We start from the raw sequence: 27,602 nt of genomic DNA on the forward strand, positions 1-27,602 counted from the left end.
TGAGGAAAAATAGGTGATTTATTGCCATTATTCATCATGTCATTTAAAAAATATGGAATTGGCTATTCATTTGGAAATATAGCAACACATCTGCAATCAAAAAAAGTATTCTGAATGTATATGAATTGTAGCATTAAGGCGGGTACAGTAGGAAGATTTGAAACCGTTGCTTGTATTTTTGCCTGTATGGGGCACATATGGGCTGAGGTCCATACCTGATATTAACTGCATTATATTTCACACTGTAATAGGTTCCACCCTCTGAAAAGGATACTCACATAATAAAGCAGTTAAACTTTCAAACAGATACTGTTTGTAAACTGAAAAGCGTCTCTGGAAGCCTGTCGTTCTGAAACCATCTTGGAGCTTTCGTTCCGAAACACTTCCATTTCACAGTAGAATCTTGTAGTAATCATCTTTGTAGCTGTACAAAACCACCACAGCAACCCTGCAAGCAACACACTCGTGAACAACAACATTCTCAGTGATCTTAAAAACTTTAAACAATGTTTGTGCTAATTAATATCACCATATACAGTGCAGTGAAAAAGGTTTTGCCCCAATTCAGATTATCTACATTTGTTGCATACCAAAACCTTATATGATAAAGGGAACCTGAGAGATTTTATTATTTATATTCAGAACATTCATTTAATTAAAGTTATGCAGCACCCAATGCTCCAGTTGCGTAAAAGTGACTGCCCCTTACAATAAATATTTGGTGGGGCCACCAGCTGCTGGGACAGCAACCAAACACTTGTTGGTGAACAGTCTCTCATATCGCTATGGAGGAATTTCCGCAGTACAGAGCGAGGACCACGGACTCTGGCGTATCAGGAGATTCTGTATACAGAAATGGTCTCAGACCCCTCATCAATCATTTATAGGATAGGGCTTTGTGCTGTTATCTTGGCAAAGGAAGTGTCACAAAGTACTAATTGCAGGTCAAAAAGATGATCAAAAAGATGGCTTCTTTGAACCGTTTTACTTACATGTTTGTTACATTTCTCATTTTAAATGTAAGATAAAGCCAATAAACAACAATGCACATTTTTCATAGACTTTTTGCTTATCTTTAACCGGGGTGCCAACATTTCTGGAGGGAAACGCAATTGTTTCACAGGGAATTTCAAATGAACAGGCGGAACCTGGAGGAAGGTAAGTTACTAATCTGCATTGAAGTACATGAAAGAATGTCTGAAGCTGGAAGACTAAGGTAGCCCATTGACTGTGTAGTTTCTGAACACACTGCAGACAAGTCTATTGACTACTGTGGTCATTTGGCCCTCCATTGTCCTTGTTCAAGAAAAAACAAACATAAAACCAACTGTGAACATCTTCAGTGTAACTGAGGCCATATATAATTCAGTGAACACTTTTCCCTTAGCAAGGAATGAGACACAGGAAATTAAAATCAACTGCTCTGGACAGCCTATGAAGAGCTAAGTTGGAGCCAGAGAAACTGGTTCTTGTTTTCTTCTGTTATTCCGATTCATGAAATAGAAAACCCATATAATCCTTCATATGCTCTTGTTCTGAGCATCCACATATGCAGTGAAAACCAACTACAGAGGATTTAGCCAACTCTTTGAGAAGTGAGGCTAGTATTAGCCCAGCACCCTGTAGAGACTGCCTGCAGGGGGCTTTAACGCTGCCTGTGAGCTGGCCTATAGCCTAGGGACCTGGGGTCACTACAGCGGAGACAATCAAAACACTCAGACAGCAAGACCAAATCTTTAACCCAGATTCTAAATGGAAATCTAATCTTCTGTGAAGTTGATGTTTTACAGACTGTAGTTATCTCTGACCTGCTCTGTTTGAAGAGTTGACTGACATTCACACAGCTGGGGTGTGGGCTGGCGTTTCTAGTGGGGGCTAGTCATAAAATTAAGTCTGGTTATAAATGGACTATAACGCACTTAAAAGGTTTTCAGGTTTCATAATTTTTTCCGGAAAAGGCGAGTCAGACCCTGAGACCATTCAGGTGTGAGGGAATAGTGTCTTATTGCTGTTCTCACTCGGGCTGGGTTGGGATCGCCAGACCGGTACACCCAGATCCTGTTCAAAACAGTCCAGTGTCCACAGGTACCACTACGCACCTTTTTAGGATTTTGAAGCGGTGGATCTCCTCACAGATGCTCTTGAGGTACCGCTGCTTGGGTAGACGTGACAGCAGATGTTTAACGCTCATGTTAAACTGTGCCTCTTCATCAAACTGGACAGAGAAGTAACAGAGACGGGGGGGGGGGGGACACACCAGCTATCAGACATTAAATAACTGCTGTGATCAAATTAACAGGGCTGTTTATACAGTAACAGTTGGTGTGTCGAGTCTGTACACTTTCACTTCAACGTCCACAGTTAACGGAGGGAAATAAAACAGATGGAACAGTGGGTTGTGGAATTTACGGTCTGCCGTGCAGCAAAGCCCCCCAGTGATGGAAGTTCTGTGAGAGTTTAGAGGTCTATTGTCTCTCTGCTCTGCAGGTTACCTTCAGTAGTCAGTGGAAGGGTTCAGAGGCTCGGTCCCTATCTACTCTGAGGGGGAATTAATCAAGAGGAGAGATGAGAGGCTCGGTCTCTATCTGCGCTGTGGGGGAATTAATCAGTAGAAGGATTTAGAAGCCAGTCTCTACCTGGTATGTAGGTAATTAGTGGGATAGAGGGTTTCCTGTAGGTCAGGGCATAGACACGAAGCACTGCAATCTGTTTAATACGATGGAAGTGTTTTTTCTCTGACACTTTATCACCATTTTGTTACATTAGTTCAATCATACATAAAAGACATACTCTTTTTTTATTAGAAACAGAGGTTTCTGCTTAGTTTGGCAGGCTCTATGTGGTCAATACTTTGGAATGTAAGCGTTAAAATCTTTTACCCAGCTGACAGTTGGATAAGTTGGTGTTTGTTAGTGGGGGACATTGGGCAGGTGACCTGAAGGGTCCTAACAGGACTTCTGGCTAAGGACGGAGTGACAACTCCTCCTCCCCAGGCAAGACTATGGAAGGAGACAGGACTCCCTTATTTTTCCTCTCCAAAGGCCTGACCATCCCTGGCCTCGCTCGCTCGCTCCCTCCCTTCCTGCTAATTCCTGTTAATATGTCGTTTATAGATTGCAGTGACATAGCTCCTGATAAGCAGAGCTGAGTACAGACCTCCAGTGACAGGAAGTTGATGAGGGTTTCCTTTGGCAGGTCCACCTGTGACAGAACAAGAAATAGGTATTACACTGCACAAACACAATGGAGGCTATTCCAGCACCAGACAAGATTGTACACAGGGCCATGTTGTCAATAGCCTAAGGAACTATGTCACTTCAGCCACAGAATCCAAAAATAAGCTTTAAAGATCAAGGCACATTCCTGTTTGGCAGCACAAAACAGAAGTTTCAGTTTCATCAGCATAAGGTCATTAAGTTAATGTGCACACTGTGCCGTAGCAATTTACTCTAAGAGCAGAAAATGGCCTTATTATTGTTCATTATTGTTCATCCAGGTTGCTCTCAACACTAGGGTTGCAAAGCAACCGGTAATTAACCAAAGATTCTGGAGTCATTCATTTTGAGAATAATCATAACTCTAATATTTTCCACCTAGAATATATACAGAGGACTCCAAGTATTTGGAAAGTGACCGTTTTTGAACTCTGTATTCAAACACTTTGGGTTTATTTGAAACTATACAGTGATTATGGTGATAAAGTGCACACTGTCAGCTTCAATTTAAGGTTATTGTAGCACATATCGTGTAAACTATTTTCAAAATGACAGAATGTTTACACATAGTGCCCCCATTTTAGAGTGCCAAAGTATTTGGACAAATCAACATTTAGTATAACGATGTAGTTATGTTTTGTATTTGCATCTGTTGCATGCAGTGGTTGCCTTACATCTGAAACTCATAGACCAAATGCAGTGTATCCACCCTGGTGATGCTCTGCCAGGCTTTTTCTGCAACCATCTTCAAGTCCTTATTTAAGTGCTTTAAGTGTTTTCTGCATTTGGTCTTCATAGCACTAAGGTGACCACCATAGTATAGGCCTTGAATGTACCAGGGGACAGCACGGCCTACAGTAGGTAGTGGAGTGGCATCATCAGCAGGAATTTCCTGGTTTCGTTGCACTCTAACTGAGACCATCAGATGAGTGTGCCGTCATTTGTGTTTGAGTGTGACTTCCTGGTTCAAAGAGCAGTGTGTAAAAAGCATAATACACTTTTTGCAGATGCCTATGAGGAGTGCCTGGTGCAATCGTCAACTCTCCCAAATGTATTAGGGGTTGTTAAGATGAAAAAGACCCATAGATACAAATGGATAAGACTAAATATTTACAACATGTACAACTAAATCAGGGACATTCAACTACCGTCCTAGGCTAGACGGCTGGGAGAAATGTTTATTTTTTAACCTTCTAGTCAACTGCACTCAGATGGTGTCCAAAAGTGTAGACCATTCCCTGATATAGAGAGAATGAAACCAAAAGGCGTTTCGGTCTTGCAGGAGCAGATTTGAATAACACTGTGTCAGGCTACTGCCACATTAAAAACACTGTTGATATTAAAAACACCATTAGCATTCAAGTTGAGGATGTATACAGTGGGGAGAACAAGTATTTGATACACTGCCGATTTTGCAGGTTTTCCTATTTACAAAGCATGCAGAGGTCTGTAATTTTTATCATAGGTACACTTCAACTGTGAGAGACGGAATCTAAAACAAAAATCCAGAAAATCACATTGTACCTAGGAACACACAAAGCTATCTGCAGTTACCAGAATAAGAGATAATCTTCCCTCCACTGTTTCATTAAGATTATTTACAGATGGAGCAGAACAAATCTAAAATTATATTTAAGACAGAGCTGTGGATGCTAATCCATGCCATACAAATAATAGATTGAGCTCATATTTTACAGTTGATATAAGGTCATTCATAAGTGACACACTTTCTCTAAGAATTAATTAGAGAAAGGAGTGGCTCCATAAGAAGCATCTCAAGGTCCTGGAGTGGCCTAGCCAGTCTCCAGACCAGAACCCAATAGAAAATCTTTGGAGGGAGCTGAAAATCTGTATTGCCCAGAGACAGCCCAGAAACCTGAAGGATCTGGAGAAGGTCTGTATGGAGGAGTGGGCCAAAATCCCTGCTGCAGTGTGTGCAAACCTGGTCAAGAACTACAGGAAACGTATGATATCTGTAATTGCAAACAAAGGTTTCTGTACCAAATATTAAGTTCTGCTTTTCTGATGTATGCAAATTAATTACTTAAAAATCATACAATGTGAGTTTCTGGATTTTTGTTTTAGATTCCGTCACTCACAGTTGAAGAAAATCTATGATAAAAATTACAGACTTCTACATGCTTTGTAAGTGGGAAAACCTGCAAAATCGGCAGTGTATCAAATCCTTGTTCTCCTCACTGTACATTCAAGGGATGTGCATGACAAATATTTTCACTATCAATAATTCCTCAACTTTTGTCATCGAATAATCGACCCCACCCACTGATGCCAAAAACAGAGGTACTAAATGAGAAGAAAAAAAAAGTCAATTGTGGTATGTTATGAAATAAATTAAACATTTCATGTAAAAATGTAGTTAATAACCTCAATAACGTTTTGGTATAAACAATTAGATATACTTTTACTCAGAAGACATTCAGATTCAGAAATGCCATAAAAGCAGCAAAAAACCTAATGCATAAGCCTGTCAAGTCGTTAGTATTTTATAACAAGCGATTAATTTCAAATGATTATTACAAGCTTTTTCATCAATTCAAATTGTAAATGCACTATAAACGTTGTAAATACGCACATTCTCTCCCATGAATTAGCGCAGATATGTATGAATTGTCTTACATTAACGACATTGTGTCAATGATTTCTGGCCATAACAATAAAATACAAAAAGTATTAGACCATGTAGCCAGCTATTTTGTATAGTCCCTTAGAACTATATTTTACAAATGAAACTAAACTTAATATATAGACTAACCGAGATACGTTACAGTCGTTAAATCTAACAATCCGATGTGTTACAGTTGCAGCGAATTAAAAATATCCTTGGAAGGAAGCTTAATAGGAATAGATGGAAGACCTTATCAAAAATGTAAAAAATCATTAGGCAATGTCTATATTTTTATGATAATTTACACTTGTTAGGAAAAATGAGCAAGTCTATGTGGTCCGGAAGTAGACAGGCTTACGTAGTCAGTAGACTATCAGGCCCGCAGCGGGAAAAACCCTTTCAGCCCATAGGCTACCGATGTTACCGGGACGCACATGTAGGCAATGATTCGCTAGCCGTGATAATAGATTGCACTTGGCTGTTAGCCAGATTTGTTTAGTTATAAGAAATAACCGAGCATTACTGCCGCCAAGTGAGTCAATCGAAAGGAAAGATTTTTTGAACTTTCGAAAATTAGATTAACTTGTCGATATAATTGGGCCACTAGATGTTTGGTGAGTAGAGGCCAGTCCCTATCTGTCCCTATTACTATTACATAAAAACCTTGAAAGATTGTATATACTGTAGCGTCTGGCGGGGCAGTGTCTCGAACCCGCGCCCTTCGGCTCCCTAGGCGGGCACACTACCCACTGCTCCAAATAGGGATATCCCATTTGGAGGGGCGAGTAGCGGCCCTACCAAGGTCGCTACAATATGTGTTGGTCTTTCACAGGAAATAATAAAATTATCGTTGCCTTTCAATTTCGGGGAAATTGCATTTCTCTTCAGGTTGGGATATTAGCTTTGACAGACGTGTAGAATTGCTTCTGATGTACTGCAACGTGGAAGCAAGTAGACATACAGTAAAGCTTTAAGTAAATACATACCGGCATCAAGGCGATTATGTCTGTTATGCTTGAATAACTCGCGCTACAGCATCAAGACGCTCTGATGTATGCCAGACAAACATATGGAAGGACGAATGTATTTGGGCTATGTCTTATCAGTAAATAAATATGCAGTACAACTTACTCTGTGAATAGCTCCTTTCAAATTTACTACAAAACCACAAATAAACTAAATATGCTAGCAATTTAGCTCCAAATGACACACTCTCTCCTTCTGTCTTCTGTTTATTTTTCTCTAGCAACTGGAATCACTTTGTTGTCTTCTACCTCCAGGACAGCCTCTAGATCCCACTGCATGGCTGAGAACCACTCACGGGAAAACAACTAGTAAGTGTTGTTCAATGGATGTTTGCCATTTATCAGCTAACTTCTGTCCTTGTTTCACTATTTCACACATGGATTCAACAGATAAGATGTAAAGCAAATTACTTACAGCCAGAACTTCGATGTCATTGCTCTTGTTCTGTAAATTGCTACCAAGATTCTGCAATCTGGTTTGTATCTGAAGAGAGAGAGAGAGAAAGAAGAATAATTGCTCCCATGAATACAAAGAACCTGGAAAACAGAAGACACTTCATCTTCACATGCAATCCATCTCCATACAGGTCAACTGTGTTTAAGACTGGGCTGGCTGTGTCTAAAACACGGTGCAGTGTCTGAAATGAACTGGGATCCAGAGTAAAAAAAGGCTAACCCATGTAAAGGTTATCACGTGTAAAGGTTATCACGTGTAAAGGCTAAACCATGTAAAGGTTATTACGTGTAAAGGCTAACCCATGTAAAGGCTAACCCGTGTAAAGGTTATCACGTGTAAAGGCTAACCCATGTAAAGGTTATCACGTGTAAAGGCTAACCCATGTAAAGGTTATCACGTGTAAAGGCTAACCCATGTAAAGGTTATCACGTGTAAAGGCTAACCCATGTAAAGGTTATCACGTGTAAAGGTTATCACGTGTAAAGGTTAACCCACGACTGGAAATGACTGACAGACCTGTGTCTCGTATCGTCTTCTGGCACTGGATGACACCTTCTCTGGAGCAATGAGGTTCACATTCATATTACTGGAGCTGTTGCTCCCGTGCTGCTCTGATGATCCTAACACACACACACACAATGAGACCATGGCAATATAATGGAGCTCCTCTGACTAACACAACATCAGTCCCAGATAAGACCGAGTAAGAAGACCTCACTGTAACTCAGACTAACAATTCCAGCGTGTTGTATTAAGGTTTATATACAGCATGTGCGAGCCAGAGCTAGTGTGAAATGTAGCACTAGCATTCCTCACATTGCAGCACACATTCCCTATCGCCCCCTTGATTATCGATTTAGCACAACTCTACCACATGTAGCTTGTGTAAAATCCAAGCCGGAACAGATTAGGGTAATGGAAAACCAGAGCCAGACTGTAGTGCTGCTCTGCTGTCTAGATCCAGGGTTGAAAACGGGCTTCTTGTCCACACCTGAAGAATTGACCAGTGATCCCTTGGGGTTCTGAAGAGAGACAGTCTCAGACATTTCTCTGTTGGAGGAAAAGAAACGGCTGCATCAGTCTTTTTACACAACAACCCTGGACGTCTATTACACAGTTTGTGCATGAGTAAGCAAACCAGGCTGTCACCTAATATTTCTCTCATCAAGGAATTTGGTCCGGCATTTCTGAATAATGTGATCTATAAGGTCAGACTCTGAAATCCTCTTCTCCGACTGCCTTTCCTTCTCAAAGGACTTGACCTGGGGACACGGGGAAAAGCGAGGGGATTCAGACCTCCATCCAACACACACTTGAATTCACAGGTGTCCTGTCAAGACCATTTGCACTGAGCGCACACCATAGAAGCACAGATCCAAAGTGGGAGAACTGAACAGATTAAACGTCTGTATTTGATCCAAGAATAATGATCACATACAGTTTCCATAATGCACAGTTACTGTCAAGAGCTTTAAATATCTAAAAAGATCCTATAATCCAGCTGTATCAGTATTATTACCTTAATATAGTTCCCCTCCTTGTCTGAGACCAGGGCCATGCAGGTGATCCCAGCTTGTCGGCAGTGTTCCAGCAGTGTCTCCTGGGACTGAACACCCGACAATCACAGACTAAGCAAAACTAGGAATACAAACACTGAAGTGATTGAATCAAGCTACTTGGCAATAGCTAAGCAAACAGCTTGTACGTTCAATTGTCCCAACGGGCTTCAGACCCGGCAATCCACTTCTAGAACCAGACTAGCCTTAACAGTTACTGCTACAATATGTAGATTGTGCCGTTGTGTGGTTTGGTGAACGGGAATCTGCCGTGCAGTGTTATTGCGCAGCATGTGCTTGCCATAAGGGATTACCGTAATACTGGGCAACAAAGTTAAGTGGTTATAATGAGCGAGCAGACCTCAAAACTTTACAGTGTATTAGCTTGAGAATGAAAACTTGTGCTCCATGTGTCCCCTGTAATATGACAGTGGGATGAGTCAAAATGTAGTTTGGAAATAAAGAGGGCTGTCTTGGAGCCAGACAACAACCAGGGGGTTGTATGACACGCTGAAAGCTGGGCTCAGGCAGGTTTCAGTGGCTGTCTTATGTCTTGTCAGTTACTTTACAGATGGGCAGTATGTGCGTCTTGTGTGGAATGTAATAATAAAAGCCTAAAACCCCCACATTTCACTCTGAGATCAAAGCAAGTAATGAAGTGGCGGGGGACGGGCGAGATGGTGAGGGCATGGCTGAGATACTACTGGTCCACGGTAGCGTAAGGCCTGGAAAATAAAATGCGTGCTGGGAGAACGCTTGACTTATGCCACATAAATTCCTTGGGAGCAGCAGAGAACCACGTTTAGCTTGGAACAGAGAGCTGCTCTGACCGGTCCAAACCTGGGTCTGTCTGGGAAGTTCACTCACCCATGGCTGTGTGAGCACCAGGGCTGATTTATCCTAATCAAATATAGCCAGACAGGTTTCATCCGACTGGCAGTGCCGGGTCAGAACAGAGCAGAGAACGCTAAGGAACAATCCCTGTACTGTACATCACTGCTCTGCTCTCCTTCCCAGCAGTCACTCTCCCCAACAGCTTGCTTACTGAGTCTTTCTCAGGAAAGAGAGAGATCAGTAGGTCTGCCACTATGGATGTCAGAGAACCACCAGCTTTCTTCCATATGCCTCCCAGGTGGCTGCATGAGGGCAGAATTCACAAAAATATGGCCAGTAAAATCTATGAGTGGAAGAATATCTGGACCATGAATTAGCACTTATTGCAAGTGAATGCAGCACGTGAAAGGTGTTAATGATGAGCCTGGAGGGGAGCAGCTCGCAACATTAAAAAGAAACAATGAACACAGCCCTGTGACAACTGGATGCTGCGTCTCGTATTACAGAGGCACCACACACCCCCCATCCCAACCCCACAACTGGCAGGCAGCTTTTACAACTCTGGAGTGTTGGACCGACATGTCCTCCTCCTACAGAGCAGCATGAGCTTAGACAGAACCCCGGTAATTGCTGCTTAGAGTTCAGGAGGATGGAGTTGGGCTATTCAAGCTACTGGGGTATAGGCATTTAGCTTGGCTACCATGGCATGTTAGGGCACTGGAGAGATGGTGGACATTACGAAACAGGTGGGGATGAACGACTGGGAAGGGAAGAGGTTGGAGGCGTCGCGTAAACGCTCCTCTTAGTTGATATGCGTATGGGATGTGGACGCGACCACAAACGCTCGGCTACCTTCCTGACCAGAGCCAACATGCCTGGAAGTCCTGCTCACACACTGCAAAACATTTCTAATCAAGTGTGTTCGTCTGGTTTTCAGGTTAAAAATCTAACCATTCTAAAAAGAAGGTAAATGTTTCTTAAGCTAAAGCTGTATTAAATAATCGCGCTTGGTTTTAGAAAATATGCCTTCAATATCAAGGAATTTGGCTTGTTCCATTGGCAGTTTATTTCACTTATTTCAAGCAAATATCTCCTCAAATATAGTTACAAATATAGTTGAAAGAATTTGTTGTAAATGTCCTTGTACTGACTTTGGCCTCTGACTGATTTGCAAGGTCAGTGAACACTAGTATTTGTAGTACACTAGTCCCAGACTACATTATACTTGACTGGGTAAAGAGGTCCCAAGTGGTACAGCTCATCGGGATTTGCTGTGATGAGATAGAATAATAATTTGATCCCATTAAATTGGGTGGAAAAGGGGAGAAAACTGAGATGGGAAATGAATTATAATAATAAAAATAAAAAAAATAGACACCGAAATGTGAATGACGAAGTCGCAAGTTTGGTCCAGCTGTCAATGCAGGGTAACAATTAATGAAGGGATCAACTCAGTCGATCGGGTACTATATACACAGAATGTCCTAATGGATGCTCATGACTTACCTGTGACACGTCATAGACAATGTCAGATGAAAGCCCTGCCATCCACAGCTTCTGGACAACGTTAATGGCCCTGCCCATGGAAGTATGACCAACTGGCACCACCAGCACTTCACACGTACTGACACAGGGCTGGCAGACACAGACGCTTGGGTTAAAACGTGCAAAGACATGCACACACAGACACAGATCCCCACACAGAGTTGATTACAGAGGGTTCAGGGGCAAACCCACACATTGTCATTATACAGTTTACTAATATTAAGTGCCTTTCCTATAATAACTAGGCCTACGTTTTAGAGGCAGGATAATAACAGATCTTAGCTTAAATGGATGCTCGAAGTAATACACTATAATCAAATATGAGTATAATTTATCTGTGCGAGGAGATCATTTTCACTGATGAATTCATTGTACTTACCGGCTCCTCCATGTTGGCCAGGGAAGCACAGACCTTGTCCAGGGCCACACTGGCTCCCACCGCCGAGGGGACAGGAGTAGAGGATGCTGGGCCACGGAACTCAAGGATCTACAGGTTGACAAACATGACACCTGATGAGAACCGAACTCTCACTTAGAACATGCGGGTATGAGTGGCTTGGCAGGACAGGGATCATTACCAGGTGGTCGTATCTCCCTCCTGCCGCCACGATGTCCGGCACCGTGCGTCTGCGTTTCTTAATGAAAGCCACAAACTGAAAAATGACCCCACAATGGTGCTGTACTTTATACACCAGACCCAGGTTGACCACCACCTGCAGGACAAACGTAGAAGACTGTCAACCAAACAATCAACCGACTCTCAACCAAACAAACAATCAACAATAAATCCCTCTTTTGAAAAATGGCCTACCTTAATATAATTTTTTTTTATTAAGTAGGAAAAATGTTTTGGGTGGTGCGATGTGCAACTAAAGGAAATGTTTTTGACAGACTCAGCCCAAGCACTTAACACAGTTCACTTACAATCCTTCGAGTGCGAAGCGGTTGGGATGAGGATTAGCACCTCTAAATCTGAGGCCATGGTTCTCAGCAGGAAACCGATGGAGTGCCTCCTCTGGGTAGGGAATGAGGCGTTACACCAAGTAAAGGAGTTCAAGTATCTCTGGGTCTTGTTCGCGACTGAGGGGACAATGGAGCGGGAGATTGGCCAGAGAATCGGAGCAGCGGGGGCGGTATTGCATTCGTTTTACCGCACCGTTGTGACGAAAAGAGAGCTGAGCCGGAAAGCAAAGCTCTCGATATACCGGTCAATTTTCGTTCCTACCCTAACCTATGGTCATGAAGGCTGGGTCATGACCGAAAGAACAAGATTGCGAGTACAAGCGGCTGAAATGGGTTTTCACAGAAGGGTGGCTGGTTTCTCCCTTAGGGATAGGGTGAGAAGCTCAGCCATCCGTGAGGAACTCGGAGTAGAGCCGCTGCTCCTTTGCGTCAAAAGGAGCCAGTTGAGGTGGTTCAGGCATCTGGTAAGGATGCCCCCAGGAAGTCTCCCTAGGGAGGTGTTCCAGGCACATCCAGCTGGGAGGAGACCTCAAGGTAGGCCCAGGGCCAGGTGGAGAGATTATATTTCGACACTGGCCTGGGAACGCCTCGGGATCCCACAGTCAGAGCTGGCAAATGTGGCTCGGGAAATGGACGTTTGGGGTCCCCTAAGCGGATGAAGATGAGATGAGATGAGAGACTACCTGCAGCTTGACTCCTAGTTTCCTTAGTAGACCAGTGAGCTCCTCTAGGTCTTTGAGTCCCTGCTTGGCCAGCTGGGTGACAGCAGTCTTCTGTTTGGTCAAAGAGGTGATGAGTGGAACCAGGTCCTGAAGATCTCCCTTCTGCTCTATGTACTTATACAGAGTCTGCAACTGAAAGTGAAAGCCATTACACATCAGACAATACAAGCAGAACATAAAGCGATGTTCAACAAAGGAAGACCAGTATTTTCCATCTAAGCAGAGTCAGTGGAACGAAGAAATTATTTCCCCAGACAATTTTCATAACAGGTCAAAGAAAGCAGGAAGTCCTTACACTGTTGGTGGACAGGGACAGGTTAGAGAACTTAGCCTCCACCTCACGCCTTGTCAGCTTTTCACTCTAGAATCAGAGAGAACCAGAGAGAAGATAACGTTATACTATTTTATAGGTCCCAGTGTTTGAACAACCTGTCAGAGCTAAAACTTTGATCACACAATCTACCAATATATGTTGTATGTTTCATTTGCACATGGGTGGGGTGTGCATACTACAAACCATGGCATCACAGAGGATGCTGGAGGCATGGCTCAGTTTGTCCTCTGGGACACCACTGTGAAGCAGGATGGCCTTCAGCAGACTGGTATGGTTGATGTAGATGTGGTAGTTTCTCTCCTAACACCACCAGACACAATAACGACACATCATCACATAATACCCTATTACACTGCCCGACACAATAACCCATTACACCGCCCGACACAATAAGCCATTACACCGCCCGACACAATAACCCATTACACCGCCCGACACAATAACCCATTACACCGCCCGACACAATAAGCCATTACACCGCCCGACACAATAAGCCATTACACCGCCCGACACAAATAAGCCATTACACCGCCCGACACAAATAAGCCATTACACCGCCCGACACAATAACCCATTACACCGCCCGACACAATAACCCATTACACCGCCCGACACAATAACCCATTACACCGCCCGACACAATAACCCATTACACCGCCCGACACAATAACCCATTACACCGCCCGGCACAATAACCCATTACACCGCCCGACACAATAACCCATTACACCCCCCGACACATTAAGCCATTACACCGCCCGACACAATAAGCCATTACACCGCCCGACACAATAAGCCATTACACCGCCCGACACAATAAGCCATTACACCACCCACCACAATAACCCATTACACCACCCACCACAATAACCCATTACACTATAACAAACACAAAATACCCCATTACACCTCCCATCTCACACACACACACACAAACAAACACACACAGAATAACCCATCACACACACAGACACACACACAGACACACCCACACCACCCCATTCCATTCATGCTGGGTGGACTGGCTAAGTGTGCAGTCTAGAAACAAGGGAGTGGAACGGTCTGGGGACAGGGCTAGACAGACAGGGTACTGTAATTTAACCAGAAGCCAGTGACGTAAGGACTGTCGGGTCGATGACCTGCAGCACACTATGATGGGAGCAGTAACACGGTGGATGGAGTGAGCTGGACAAGAAAAGTTCTAGTGTGGTACCTGTAGGGCACTGAACTCCTGGATAATCTCAGAGATGGTGAAGATGGTCTCAGCGTCAGGCAGCAGGCTGTTCGTGACAGGGACAATGATATCAAAGGCACACTCCAGCAGCTCCCTGGGGTGGGCCCTATCTAGCTTCCTGGGCCGGAACACACGCTCAATACTCCACCTGCAAACACACCGTTACACTGGGTAGAAGCAGAAGCTTGATTCGATATCTACACATAACAGTTAGAGGTCTATGCACATGGAAATAGACGTGCAAACAGAAGGAACAGATTCAAGAACTCAGAGATTGACTCCTGAATATGAGGTTTACCTTTTGAAATGGGTAATATTATTTCTGGCCACAAATCGTGCGAAGGCCATCTGGATTGGAGACAAAAGATCAGCCTCAGAAAACAGTGCATGCAAAAGGGCTACAATAAATCCCTATATGGAAACAGCCCGTTAATCCTGAGGTGTTACTGGATCTAATTCGCTCTGATTGCATGATGGGATCATTAAGGGCAAGCTAACTGAGCGTGTAGTACTTCCTCCTTCCTGATGCTCACCCGGAGGTCATAGGGCAGGGTCACCAGCATGCCACTGTGATCCATGAAACAAGCCGGCTCACTGCCTTCATACAGCTTCCTGTTCCTGGGGAGAAGCATGGGAGTCTGGAGGCGCACAGCTCCTGGACAGACACACCAAGTTCACTGTTAATGTACATTTTTGACCACTCATGTCCCCCCACAGCATTTCAATAGGATAAAGATCTGGGTTTTTATTCTGCCATGCCATAACCCTATATTTCATCTTTTTGAGCAAGTCTTCTGTAACTTTTCTTTTGTGTTTTGGATCATTTTCCATGTTCTGTTCAGCTTTAGCTTTTTGACAGATGGCCTCACATTCTCCTCAAGCATTTTCTGGTACAATACAAAGGTCATGGTGGACTCATTGATGGCAAGTTGGCCAGGCCCTGAGGCAACATAGCAGGTCAAAACCATAATTCCATCACCTCTATACTTTACAGGTTGTATGAGGCTGTTGTGTTTGTTTTGGCGTCTGGCATTGAGGCTAACTAAATAACCCAGAGCACTTTGTTCCAGTAGTTCTGGTCTTCACTGAGGAGTGGACCAGAACTACAAACATAGGTTTTGTCTTGATATTCTTTTTTGAGAGCAGAGGATTCTTCCTTCCAGATCTCCAATGTAGAAATGTTTCCATAAATCACATTTCTGTTTATTTAAATTTCATACATGGGTTTCAAAGTTATTTATTGTGAGATTTGTTGAATTGGGTTACCTTGGTCAATGGATGTGGTTAGAATGTTTACAAATCGGTAAAACAATATACATTTCCAGGGGTGTACTTTCATTTGACTGTCCATTGCATATAAGGTGAAGACAAGATCTAGATGATCAACTTGAGTTGGTGTATCCAGAAACCAAACCCCAAAATATACACTATTGTACAAAAGTTTGGGGTCATTTAGAAATGTCATAGAGGCCCATTAGCAGCAACCATCAGTTCTGTGTTCCAATGGCATATTGTGTTAGATAATCCAGGTATATCATTTTCAAAGGCTAATTGATCATTAGAAAAACCTTTTGCAATTATGTTAGCACAGCTGAAAACTGTTGTGCTGATTAAAGAAGCAATAAAAATGGCCTTCTTTAGACTTGTAGAGTATCTGGAGCATCAGCTCCAGAAATGTTCTGAGAAATTAAGGGTATTTCATGCAAGAAATTGCCAAAAAACTTAAGATCTCATACAAAGCTGGGGACTACTCCCTTCAATGAACAGTGCAAACTGTCTCTAACCAGAATGGAAGGAGGAGTGGGAGGCCCCAGTACACAACTGAGCGAGAGGACAAATACATTAGTGTCTAGTTTGAGAAACAAACGCCCCACAGGTCTGCAGCTGGCAGCTTCATTTAATAGTACCCGCAAAACACCAGTCTCAACGTCAACAGTGAAAAGGTGACTCTGGGAAACAACTATTTAGGGATCTGGTGGAGTGGCCAGCACAGTCACCGTATCTCTAACCTATTGAGCTGTTGTGGGAGCAGCTTCATTGTATGGTACGTAAGAAGTGTCCATCAAACCAATCCAACTTGTGGGAGGTGCTTCAGAAAGAATGGGGCGAAATCTACTCAGAATACCTAAAACAATTGACAACTAGAATGCCAAAGGTCTGCAAGGCTGTAATTGCTGCAAATAGAGGATTCTTTGCTATATTTCCTATTCAAACCAATTTCATGTATGTTTTCATGGAAAGTGACCCCATACTTTCAAACGGTACTGTACATGTTTGCTGTAGCAAACATAAATGTTGAATGACCTGGATGGAGGAGATAATAATATATACAAAACCTGAATAAACATTTTGAATGAAGAATTGAAGCTGTATACAGTTTTACATCATGTAGCAATATAATCTTAACACCTGCACAGAATTACAATGAAAAGACACACTTAGAAAGCCTCATTTACAAGTAGATGATAATATCAAGGCCCCAAAGGTCTTCCTGACAGCAGCTTTGAAGTGGAATGCTTCAGGTTGATTGCACAATAAAGTTAATATGACTTCAGCTCTTAAAGTGGAACTGTGAGTCCGAACCCACCATGTTTCTTGAAGATCCTGCTGATTGTTTCGTACACATACTGTTGTAATTTGGCACTGTTGAAATGAAAACTGCCCTGGAGCAAAACAAAACAAACACAGTCTGTTAGGAATCAAGAGGCATCGATAAAAGCTCAAACAGGCCTGGCATTATGTGGACCAGATGACAGGGGTACTGTAGAGGAACACAACCATTACGGTGACAGCCACCTACAGGAGAATGTAGGGATCACCGCCGTGAACAATATTACTCTTAGCAGAATTGAAGACAGTTTCCCCAGAACCTTTTGGTCATTTTGGGAAGCTATTGTACGGAACAGACGACAGTGTTGCCAAAGTTTTCTTTGTGTTGTTTCTGTGGTAATCCAGCTTTGACAGGGCTGGGCCACTGGGCAGGTGTGGTAAGCATAGTACCTTGTGGAGGTCGACATCGTAGGTGTAGTCCATGACAGGGGAGGTATTCTGGGAAAACAGCTGGTTGACCATAGTGCGGTAAGCCTTGCCGTTGACATTGGCCATTGTGTGCTGTAGGACCTCGTGGAGCTCCGACTCCTCCATTTGGGGTGGGGGCAGCAGGTCACTCTTCAGGAGCTCCTGGGCTGTGGGACGAAGGGCCGGGTCGTGGTTCAGTAGCCAGCCAATGACCTTCCTCTGAGATAGACACAAGGCCAGGGATCAGTGAATGGGACTTCACTCACTTTGGTTACATTAACAATTTCCCACTGTGAAGTGCTCTACGGTTTATGGATTTTCAAAGTTTGGGAGCTGAATGTACACCCCTTTCTCATTCCTTTCTCACCTGCGTTCCACTCTCATACTCTGGAAAGTCTTCAGGGAAGTGAATGTCCTCCTGCAGAGAGGAATTACGTGGTCAGTGAATGAAGACAATTGAGGAACAGCCTTTCTGTGTTCAGTGTACTGAACTGACTCACCATGCGTAGCTGGCTCAGAACCGAGATGCGCTCAGAGGCAGTGGTCATGGGCCGGTAGGACATCTCAAACAGGATGATGCCCAAGCTAAACAGATCGACTTTCTGAAGAGAAGCACGTAGCAAGATAAACACAACTTAACAGGTCATAACAATACATTGTAGAATCATTCATTTAAGAGTACCTTAGAGATGCGGTTTTTGGATTAATGACTTTACTGAGATAGTAAGTCATTATTTTGTTATTCAACTACCGTTGGCATGTGTTTCAATCATTTCTTACTTGGTTGTAAGTGGCTTTGGTATTTCCTTGCACTTCTGGAGAGACATAGAGGGCAGTGCCAACCATGCCAGTCATGTTCCCTGTTCAGAAATTGCAAGGTAGAACATTTTTGCTAAATTGTTTGACAAATACAGAGTCACAAAACCTAAAACACTGCAGTTCAGAGTGGGATAACCTTGCTTCTTAATACCTGTTGGGTCTGGTTTCATTATCAGAACCGAACCACTCTCCTCAATATCCAGTTTACCTGCTGCAGCCTGAGAAAGAAATGTAAAGCAAAAGAAATGAATCGGTCAATTCTTGACGTATTTGTTCTTGCAAAAGAACACATTAAAATGCGGACAAAAACCCAAGGAATATACAAACTTGACACAGCGTTAACTTTGCACTTCAGGACCTTAACAATCTACTTCAAGTTATAAATTAATCTCGATCACCAGAAGAAAACAAAGATATTAATACATACCACATTCGCAGGATGGTCTGTGGCCAGGCCAAAGTCTCCAATTTTCACATGGTCCTGAGAGTCCAAGAAAATGTTGACGGGTTTGAGGTCCCGGTGAATCATCCCCTGTTTGAAGGGAGATGCGATCAGTTAGGGCTAACTGGAACCATGGATTAAAGTATGACATGCTTGTCATCTGTTGTTATGGGCTGTGTTGTGACAGATTGGATTCTTCGTGTTGACAAAGGAAGGAAGACACATCAGAATATTTAAAAACAAAATGAACATTTTATTTTAAAAAAATAATAAAAGGAAAACTACAGCAAAAGAATTTCAGCAACTGAACCAAAATCCCCACAATTACAATTTGCAAAAGTGGTAAGGGCGTAATCAATAAATCCTACTGGACATTATCCCATATTAACTTCCACTGTGAAACTAATATGGAACCTTTTCATTCAAATTTTTATCTGAAGGTGAAGCAAATAATAGGTGGAGAACAGCAGAATCAACAGCAGTGACTGTCCTGGACTGCTTCTTTCTTTACCCAATGTGACAGTCAACCTGTTTCATCTCTTCTATAGTCACTGAAACCCGTATTGCAGTCACAGGGGACATTGATTAGGGGTAGCGAAGGCATCTGAGACAGACCTGTTGGTGGATGTAAGCCAGGCCATCCAGTATCTCCCTGAAGAGCCTCCAGAGGCGACTGCTGTCCTGGTGCAAGCCATGGTCAATAGTGTCCCGTAAAGTGCTTTTTTCACAGTACTCCATCTGGACGGAGGAGAGAACACCAGTTAGATATCAGATACAACACTGCCCTCTAGTGGGCTGTATGTTGGGCGCAAGAGAACAGGGCCTTACCTGGATATACAAATAATGTGCTACAAGCTGTGGCCTCTCAGAATCTGTGCTCTCAGTCAGATCACACCCCAGTCGCTTGCTTGGCTTTTCCTGAGGTAGTGGGTTACATTGATTACAATGATGCACTTAACACACAGTAACACAAAACACGGTAATAATGAACACTAACTTGGGATATGCTGCCATCTCCATTGTCAAAAATGATGTCACTCTCCGAGTCACTGTTTGATGGGCTAGATGCAAACAATCCAAAACAAATACCAAAAGTATATAATTTAATAGTCAAAAAAGTTTTATATATGAAGCGCACAAAGCATATTTTATTTGAAAGATTTTTAAGATACAGTGCCTCTCGAAAGTATTCACCCCCTTAGACTTCTCTATTTTATTGTGTTACAAAATGTTATCAGAATGGACTTAATTAGGTGTTTTTGCCACTGATCAACACAATAAAGTCAAAGCTGAAAATAACATGGTTACAAATTAATTACAAATAAAAAACAGAAGATAATTGGTTGCATATTTATTCACCCCCAGCAATGTCACACTTGAATGAGCTATGGTACAACCAATATTCTTTAAATGTCATATAATTTGTTGAATGTTAGCGTGCAATTAAGGTGTTTCACATGAGGTCAGGTTAAATATACCTGCCTCTGGGAAGTCCCACAGTTGGGTAGTACAATTCCTAAAAAAAACGACATGACGAAGACAAAAGGAACATTCAAAGCAAATCCGGAATATGGTGCTTCAAAAGCACTAATCAGTGGTAGAAGATAAGAACATTATTCAAGGCATTGAATATCCCCCAGAGCACAATAAACTCCATTATTAGGAAACAGAGAGACAATGGCACAAAATGAGAATCTGTCTAGAACAAGGCGTCTTCAAAAAGTGAGTATCCGTTTTTGAAAACCTTCATCGGAGAGCTTTTTGGCCTGAACGCTGTTAGGCACAAGCCTAACACTGCACATCCCTAACACGTTGTTGGTAGCATCCAGCTATGGGACGCTTCTCAACTTCAGGACATGGAACGCCGGTGAAGATAGAGGGCAAAATGGATGCATTAAACACAGGGAAATCTTGGAAAAAAAGAGAGAGAATTCCAACAGGCCAATGACTCCAAAATGTACAGCCAAAGACACACAGGAGTGGCTTGAAAACCAAAAGATCAACGCCCTGAATTGGCCCAGTCAAAGCTTAGTCAAACTGAGTATACCTGGAAAGGGTTGAAAATTGCTGTTTACCAAAGGTCCCCATCACACATGACGGAGCTTTAGCAATTCTGCAAAGTAGAATGGGCAAAAATTGCAGTGTCCAGATGTGCAAAACTGGTAGAGACGTCCAGACTATCCAGACAGGCTCATGGCTATAACTGCTGCCAGCAGTGCCTGCACCAAATACTGTGTAAAGGGGCTGAATACTTGTGAAATCAATTATTTTCTATTTTGTATTCGCAATAAATTTAGAACAATTTGAAGATTAAATTTTTTACTTTCACATTATGGATTTTTGTAGTTGGCAAAATCTTATGTTCATGTTGTAACACAAAATGTGAAAAAGTCTAATGGGAATTAATACTTTCCAGCTAAAAAACTAATTTATCCATGCACATTCCAGTTATAATGCCTCAGGAGAACTCACAGGAACGAGGCACAGAAAACATCTTCTTCATCATCATCATCACTGGACTCGTGAACACTGCACTTGGCACTAGAGGATCTCTCAATGGAGGTGCTCCACTCCACCGAGCTGGCCAGGGCAGGGGGAGGTGCGTTGTCCTCCACGTGGTCAAGCATGCTGATGCCCAGCTCATTGAGGCCCAGAGAGGGTGCTCGGACCTGAGGCAATTTCTCTGCCACGCTCTGGGGCTCAGAACTTTCTGAGCTCAGTACTCCCATGGATGGGGTCTCATGCCTTTCAATCCAGGCATTGTAGTAGCGGACAATGTTCTCATGGTTGAGACGCGACAGCAGCGTCACCTCACCTTTAATCCTGCGGAACTGCTTACTGGCAGGGTTCACCTGGATACGCTTGACAGCATAGTAACAGCCATCCAGCTTGTTCTGGACCTGAGCACGAAGAGAGAGGAAAACCGAGAGAAAGAGAGATGGGTCGAAAGACAAAGTAATATCAATTGGATGTGGAAAAACAACCATGGAGAAAAAAAGAGGAGGGATATGAAAGATAATATCAGCTATATTAAAACATAGTTTACCTTGATAACGGCACCAAAAGCCCCTTTCCCCAGCAGCTGCAGCTCCTCAAACTCGTTGAAGTAGCGTGAAAATTGCCTTTGCAGCCCTATGCTGAACGGCGCATTGAGGATGTGGCTGTGAGGGATGACTGACGATGCAAAGTCATCGCCAATATCTGGGGCAGGATAGAGCACATCGGTAAGGATTCTAGAAAATCAGGGCCATCGGTAAGACAGATAATAGCTAGTGAGCCCGATCGGAACTTAAATGTAAAGCGTTTGTCACCTTCTGGACTGACGTCCTGGAACTGTGGAGAGGTTTTTGGAGATGGAGTGTTGAGGAAGGGGTGGTCCAGAAGCTGCTGGGTGTTCCAGCGGTCAGAATCATTTAGGCAGACACACCTACCATGCGCGCAAACACACACACACACACACACACACACACAAAACACACACACACAATTATACTTTAAGCATGGAGAGTCCCAAAGCACTATAACCAAGGGATTGTTCTGGATTTTGGCAATGAAACCCTTAACCTTCTTCCTCAATACCTTTTTTACTACCCTGCATTTCATTTCAAGAAAGTTGCAAATAAAAACGACACACTGACTACACAGAGACAAAAAAGGTCTAAGGCTTTTTGCCAAAATCCCAAACTATCCCTCTATGGAGCTCACATTCAATTCAGATATCGCTGGCAGTGCCCATAGTAGCCTGTCAACATCTAACCCTCTGGTCCACATTACACTAAAACTGGGATCCATGGACATAGCGGACAAGCTCTGACAACAAAGCACTGAACACCCAGTCCAGGGAGGAATTACCATATGTAAGAGGACACAGGACAATCAAGTACATCCAAAGGACCCTGTGCGTGCGACCTGCATGGTTTATGTCGTAATAGTGAACCTGAAATGTTTCCTAAATCATTAAGCTACAATTACTGTCTGTGGGATGCAAATTGCTCCAGATTATCTTATTCACAACTGTTAGTGTTTATTTCCTGTCCAGTGGTGCCTATATGGAAATATGACTGATATACACCAACTACAAAAATTTAAAAAACTGAAATATGTTGCTTGCATAAGTATTCAATCCCTGAGCGGGGGAAGCTCCCCGTTTACAAAGATGAAAGAAATTGCCATAACGAGAAGACAATTACCTCATCATACTACCTGTGAAGCATTAAAGTTGCTGATACATTTTCTGGAGAAAAACTCCAATGTTGAAAATGTTTTGGTCAGGCGGTTAATCTGAAGGAAAATTAAGACCAGAGAGCTTTTTACAGAAGTTAGAGATAAAGTAATGCAAAGGCATAGATTAGGAAAAGGTACAAAATAACATCAAAATGTTTGGATATCCCAGTGAGTGTTGTTGGATCAACAATCAGGAACCGGAAGCTGTGTCAAAAAACCCTGGCACTCCCAACAAAAGGTAGTCCCTTAAAATTCAGTCAAAAAACAAGGAGACTTGTAAAAGATGTCAAAAAAAGGCCAACAATCACTTAGAAGGAGCTACAGAGTCCATTGGCTGGGAGTAGAGGAATGGTGCACCACTCAACTATGTCAAGAGCTTTGCATAACACTGGCCTGTATGGGATGGGGACAGGGAAGAAGCTGTTACTCAAAAATGACCATCCCAAACCAAGTCTGGAATTTGCCAAAAAAACATGAGTGGCCCAGCTGTAATGTGGAAAAAAGTTTTGTTAGTCAGTTGTGGTCAATATATATGCTTTTTAGCAAAAACTAAAGCACTTAGGCGCAAATCTAACACAACCCATGTGTCATAACACCATGACACCAAGCACAAGGCCAATGCAACACATCCTACAGTGACACAGTCAAAGTGCTGATTTCAACATGAAGAATGTGATACAAATATGCCTGAATGTGCCAAAATCACAGACACATACATGAATATGTCATTGTTTTAAATACATAAGATATATTTTGGTAGTAAATGTAGCAACTACCCAAGAAATAGGAACATTGCTCATATTGTTGATGAAGGATGTTGACAAGCTTATCTGTTCAAAAACACAATATCTATTAAATAATACATTGGATTCATACTATACTGAAAATACAATTTTTCTATAACTAAAATCTGCAATGTGTATGTTCATTATAATTCATACACACATTCTTCCAGGTAAATTCTAACAGATTTTATATTTTATTTTTTTATGATTAAACAAATAACGCTTTCAAAACCTCCCACAACCCACCTGTTTACAACCACTGTACTAGGCACTTGTTATAACCCATTTGTTTATTTAACCACAGACATTTTTAAACTGAATGCTACCATAAAAATATAAGAGGGTCCACATGTGGAAGAAGTGGCTGAGACAAGGCTGTTTGGCCAAACTGAGCGGACGCTTATTTTCAGGTTTACCTGTTGAGAAAGTCCTGGAAGTCAGCGGGCAGGCTGGTGGGCACCGACACCGGGTACTCCCTGACCTTTTTTCCTTGGCTCAGTCCCAGCAGCATTAGCCCCAGGCTCCACACGTCCCCTTTCTTCCCAGACTTGCTGGGCAGCGCATCCTCACAGAAGCGCACGTGTGCCTGCTCAAATATGTCTTCCTTGCAGATGTCGGCCAATCTCTTGGCGAGGCTGTAATCGGTGAGACGCACATTGCCCTGATGGTCCAGCAGCACACTAGAGGCACACAGATTTTTATGGACCACGGAGTTGGAGTGGAGATAGTCGAGGGCAGCCAGGAGCTGGACAGCATACTGGCGGAGGCAGTCCAGAGACATGGGGGTCTGGCTGGCGAGGCTCTGACTCAGGCTGCTGCTACCCGCCACATACTCCACAAGCAGGTCCACCACCAGGCAGTCCTCCCTCTCACTGGAGCACAGGGCCTGGTAGTGTACCAGATTAGGGTGCTCCAGTTTCATCAGGGAGTTCAGCTCACTCTCTGCTCCATGGATCTATACAGAGGCATTTCTTGTTTTTAAGCCAATCTGTCAGAGTATCTTGAAATATAGGAATAGCACCTCAGATGTCAGCAGGGATCCAAGCTACGAATTACTCACCTGCTTTTTACAACTGTCAATCTTCCCCCGCTCCTCACTAGTGAAGAACTTGCCAATCTTCTTGTTCAAGCGTAGGATCCACTCGTATAGTACGGCAAACTCGCCGTTGGTCGCATCAAACGCACTGTAAACATTACGGCCAAGCCTGGAATTCTCCCCTGCCAGACAGACAACAAAGAGTACAGAAACGTACAACGTCGAAACGACAAGAATACGAAAAAGATTTACAGGGAAATATAAACTCTTACCAAGGCACTTCCCTCTGTGCACTATGAAGTCCCCCAAGGTACTGTTGCTGAAGTGAAGCACTTCTTGTGAGCGTGGGCTATCTTCGTTGTATGTGTCCCTTCTGGTGACAACAAAAACAGCATTCAGAACAAGCTTGGTGAAGTTAAGGCACAAGGCTATATCTTGTAAATACATGCAGCTGGTCCATGCCTGTGCCGGGTGTTTGAGTTGGTCCGTCTCTGGTGGGCAGCTCCTCGTTTAGGCTCTGTGAGCTCAGGTGGAGGCCCAGGGGAATAAGAGGAGCTTCCCAACACAGAACTGTCGATAGAAGAAGGCTGGTCCATACTCTCAAAGCGCTCCTGGACAGTGAAAAACACATTTTATTGCTGTTATGGTTACATGAAACCTCCTTTATCCGTCATGCATATCCACAAATCTGTGCGTAAAGCCATTCATGTAATTAATTCAGCAGAAAGTGATTTATCAGTATGAATGTTGCTTTAGAGTGGTTCTTAAAAAACAGTGCCAAATGGTGGAATAAGACATCTGTTTCTCAAACATAGCAAACTTAATAGAGAAAATTCAAAAATGTCTATATGAAATTTTGAGAATTGCTTATCTAGGAAAATTATATGTAACAATTAAAGCTTTTGAAAGCACCTGTTTGGCCATTTCTTTCCTCCTCTTCTCTCTTTTCTCTTCCTCTCTTCTTTGGATTTCAGCCAGGATCTCAAATTGCTGTAGACAATGAGGGGTTGAGAGGTACAAACAAACAGACTGTAAAGATGTGTGTGGTGGGAGAGTGTACTTCTTACCGTCTGCTCCTCCTGCTTGCGGCGTTGGTCCAGTCTCTGCTGTTCCTCCCTTGCTTGCCTCTCCTTCTGGAGCCGCTGGTTTTTCAGCATCTCCTCATGGAAGGAGCTGGATGGAGGCTTGTTGTGTTCACTCAGGAACCCGAGGACATGGTCCGCCAGCTCATAGATCATCACCTGGGAGAAGAGATGGGGTATCACGGTCACTAAAATGCATCTACAGCAAAAGTGTCTGTTTGTCTCTCCTGGATCTAAGTCTCTCTCCATCTCCCTCACTCCAGGAACACCTGAGCCCTAGGACCATGCCTCAGGATTTCCTGGCCAGATGACTCCTCTCTCCCTGTGCACCATTCATCTGGTCCATTTGCATACCTAGATTCTTCCTGACCCTCCCTGTTCACAGCACACCAAAACAGTTTTTCTATAGTTATCTGCCTATCCAATTTCAATGGATCCTATTTGATAGACCAAATCTAGATAACTGACATTTTTCTTTCCATATTGCCCAGCATGACTGCATGTACATGTCTGTCTTTCTACCTCACCTCACCACATCGTTCCGCTGCCAGTTTTGTAAGCTCTGTATGGAGACTCTGGAGGTTGTCATTGGAGAGACCTTTGGCATTCTTCAGCTCAAGCTCTGGAGGCCTGTTGCCCAAACAAACAACAAACATTGGAATTATCTCTGTGCCCTTATAACACTTTGCATTAAAAAAAATATACTGCGCATAAAATGTATAAAACAGTAAGCAATTCTACAATGTTACTGTAGGAAAGTTGGTTCACAACTTTTAAAGAGCACATCCTGGCACTTGGGTGCACTGAAGGAAGTGAGGTCTGATCACTTCTGTCACCAGTGTAATGAAACTGGGAAGGTGTGACTCGAATCCTCAACTTTAAACTTGAAGCCCTGCATGGAATCAACTGTGGCATTTGGACAATAAGTATTGCTTGACATGCATATCATCAATGGGCTAATCATACTCACACATCAGGGTATGTTGGTGGGCACTTGACTTGCAGGTCCACCGTCACATAACTTTCCTTTCCATTGCTTAGTCCATTAGGTCGCAGACAAAGGTATACCTCAGGTGGCCTTTGGATCTGAAAGAGGAAACCACAAACGTGAGGGTGTAAAAAACCTATGCACAAATACAGGATGTATAGATTTAAGATCAACCACAAACTGTAAATGCATGTTACGGAGTTAATATGGTGTCATTAACTCCGCAACTGTATTCACTAAATGTGTAGGAGGTAATGAAGACCTACCTTCCACGGATGCTTATTCCGTAAATCCTGAAAATCATCTCCAAAAATGGATGCAAGCGCTTCCAGTTCGTTTTCCTGCTGAACAGAATAGTCGTCGGTTCCACTCCCAGCAATAGAAGTCTGATGAAAAGTCATCCTACTAGCTGGGCTATATGGACACTCATGTCTCGTGCACACACCCCTCTCTCAATAACGAGGCGATTTAGTTACAAGTTATTGTATCACTCGTATGTGACTTTGTGACATTACAATGTCAGCAATGGATAAATCTATGCTATCAATAAAATGCGATATTAAAAAAAAAAACATTTAACTGCCAGCATTGACAGCAACACGCAACCACAACACCGTTGCAACGCTGGCGCATTGCATACGTCATACCATACGTGCCGTCGCTGATGTAACGTCATTACGTATAATAACTGCTCCAA

At 43.0% G+C, this 27,602-nt stretch overlaps 1 protein-coding gene across 1 annotated transcript; it reads right to left on the reverse strand.

Moving 5' to 3' along the window:
* eif2ak4 (eukaryotic translation initiation factor 2 alpha kinase 4) lies at positions 1-27,542 on the reverse strand. Its single transcript, XM_010878968.4, has 39 exons — positions 27,172-27,542; positions 26,888-27,003; positions 26,445-26,547; positions 25,903-26,076; positions 25,748-25,825; positions 25,298-25,446; positions 25,108-25,208; positions 24,860-25,017; positions 24,216-24,754; positions 22,102-22,217; positions 21,837-21,991; positions 21,263-21,690; positions 19,788-19,851; positions 19,619-19,708; positions 19,406-19,528; positions 18,776-18,880; positions 18,500-18,566; positions 18,310-18,389; positions 18,030-18,131; positions 17,897-17,947; positions 17,512-17,748; positions 17,099-17,174; positions 15,045-15,166; positions 14,810-14,859; positions 14,491-14,659; positions 13,461-13,577; positions 13,239-13,304; positions 12,905-13,075; positions 11,837-11,971; positions 11,638-11,745; positions 11,220-11,348; positions 8,843-8,929; positions 8,473-8,585; positions 8,315-8,373; positions 7,840-7,943; positions 7,282-7,350; positions 3,157-3,201; positions 2,100-2,215; positions 1-448 (listed from the first exon to the last, which is right to left on the reverse strand). Exons 1-39 carry the CDS (start codon positions 27,304-27,306, stop codon positions 391-393), a joined length of 4,965 nt encoding a protein of 1,654 aa, XP_010877270.2. The 5' UTR covers positions 27,307-27,542; the 3' UTR covers positions 1-390.
* Between the last annotated feature and the right edge of the window lie 60 nt (positions 27,543-27,602).

The sequence above is a fragment of the Esox lucius genome, chromosome 15, assembly GCF_011004845.1.
Source record: "Esox lucius isolate fEsoLuc1 chromosome 15, fEsoLuc1.pri, whole genome shotgun sequence".
NCBI classification, from domain to species: domain Eukaryota; kingdom Metazoa; phylum Chordata; class Actinopteri; order Esociformes; family Esocidae; genus Esox; species Esox lucius.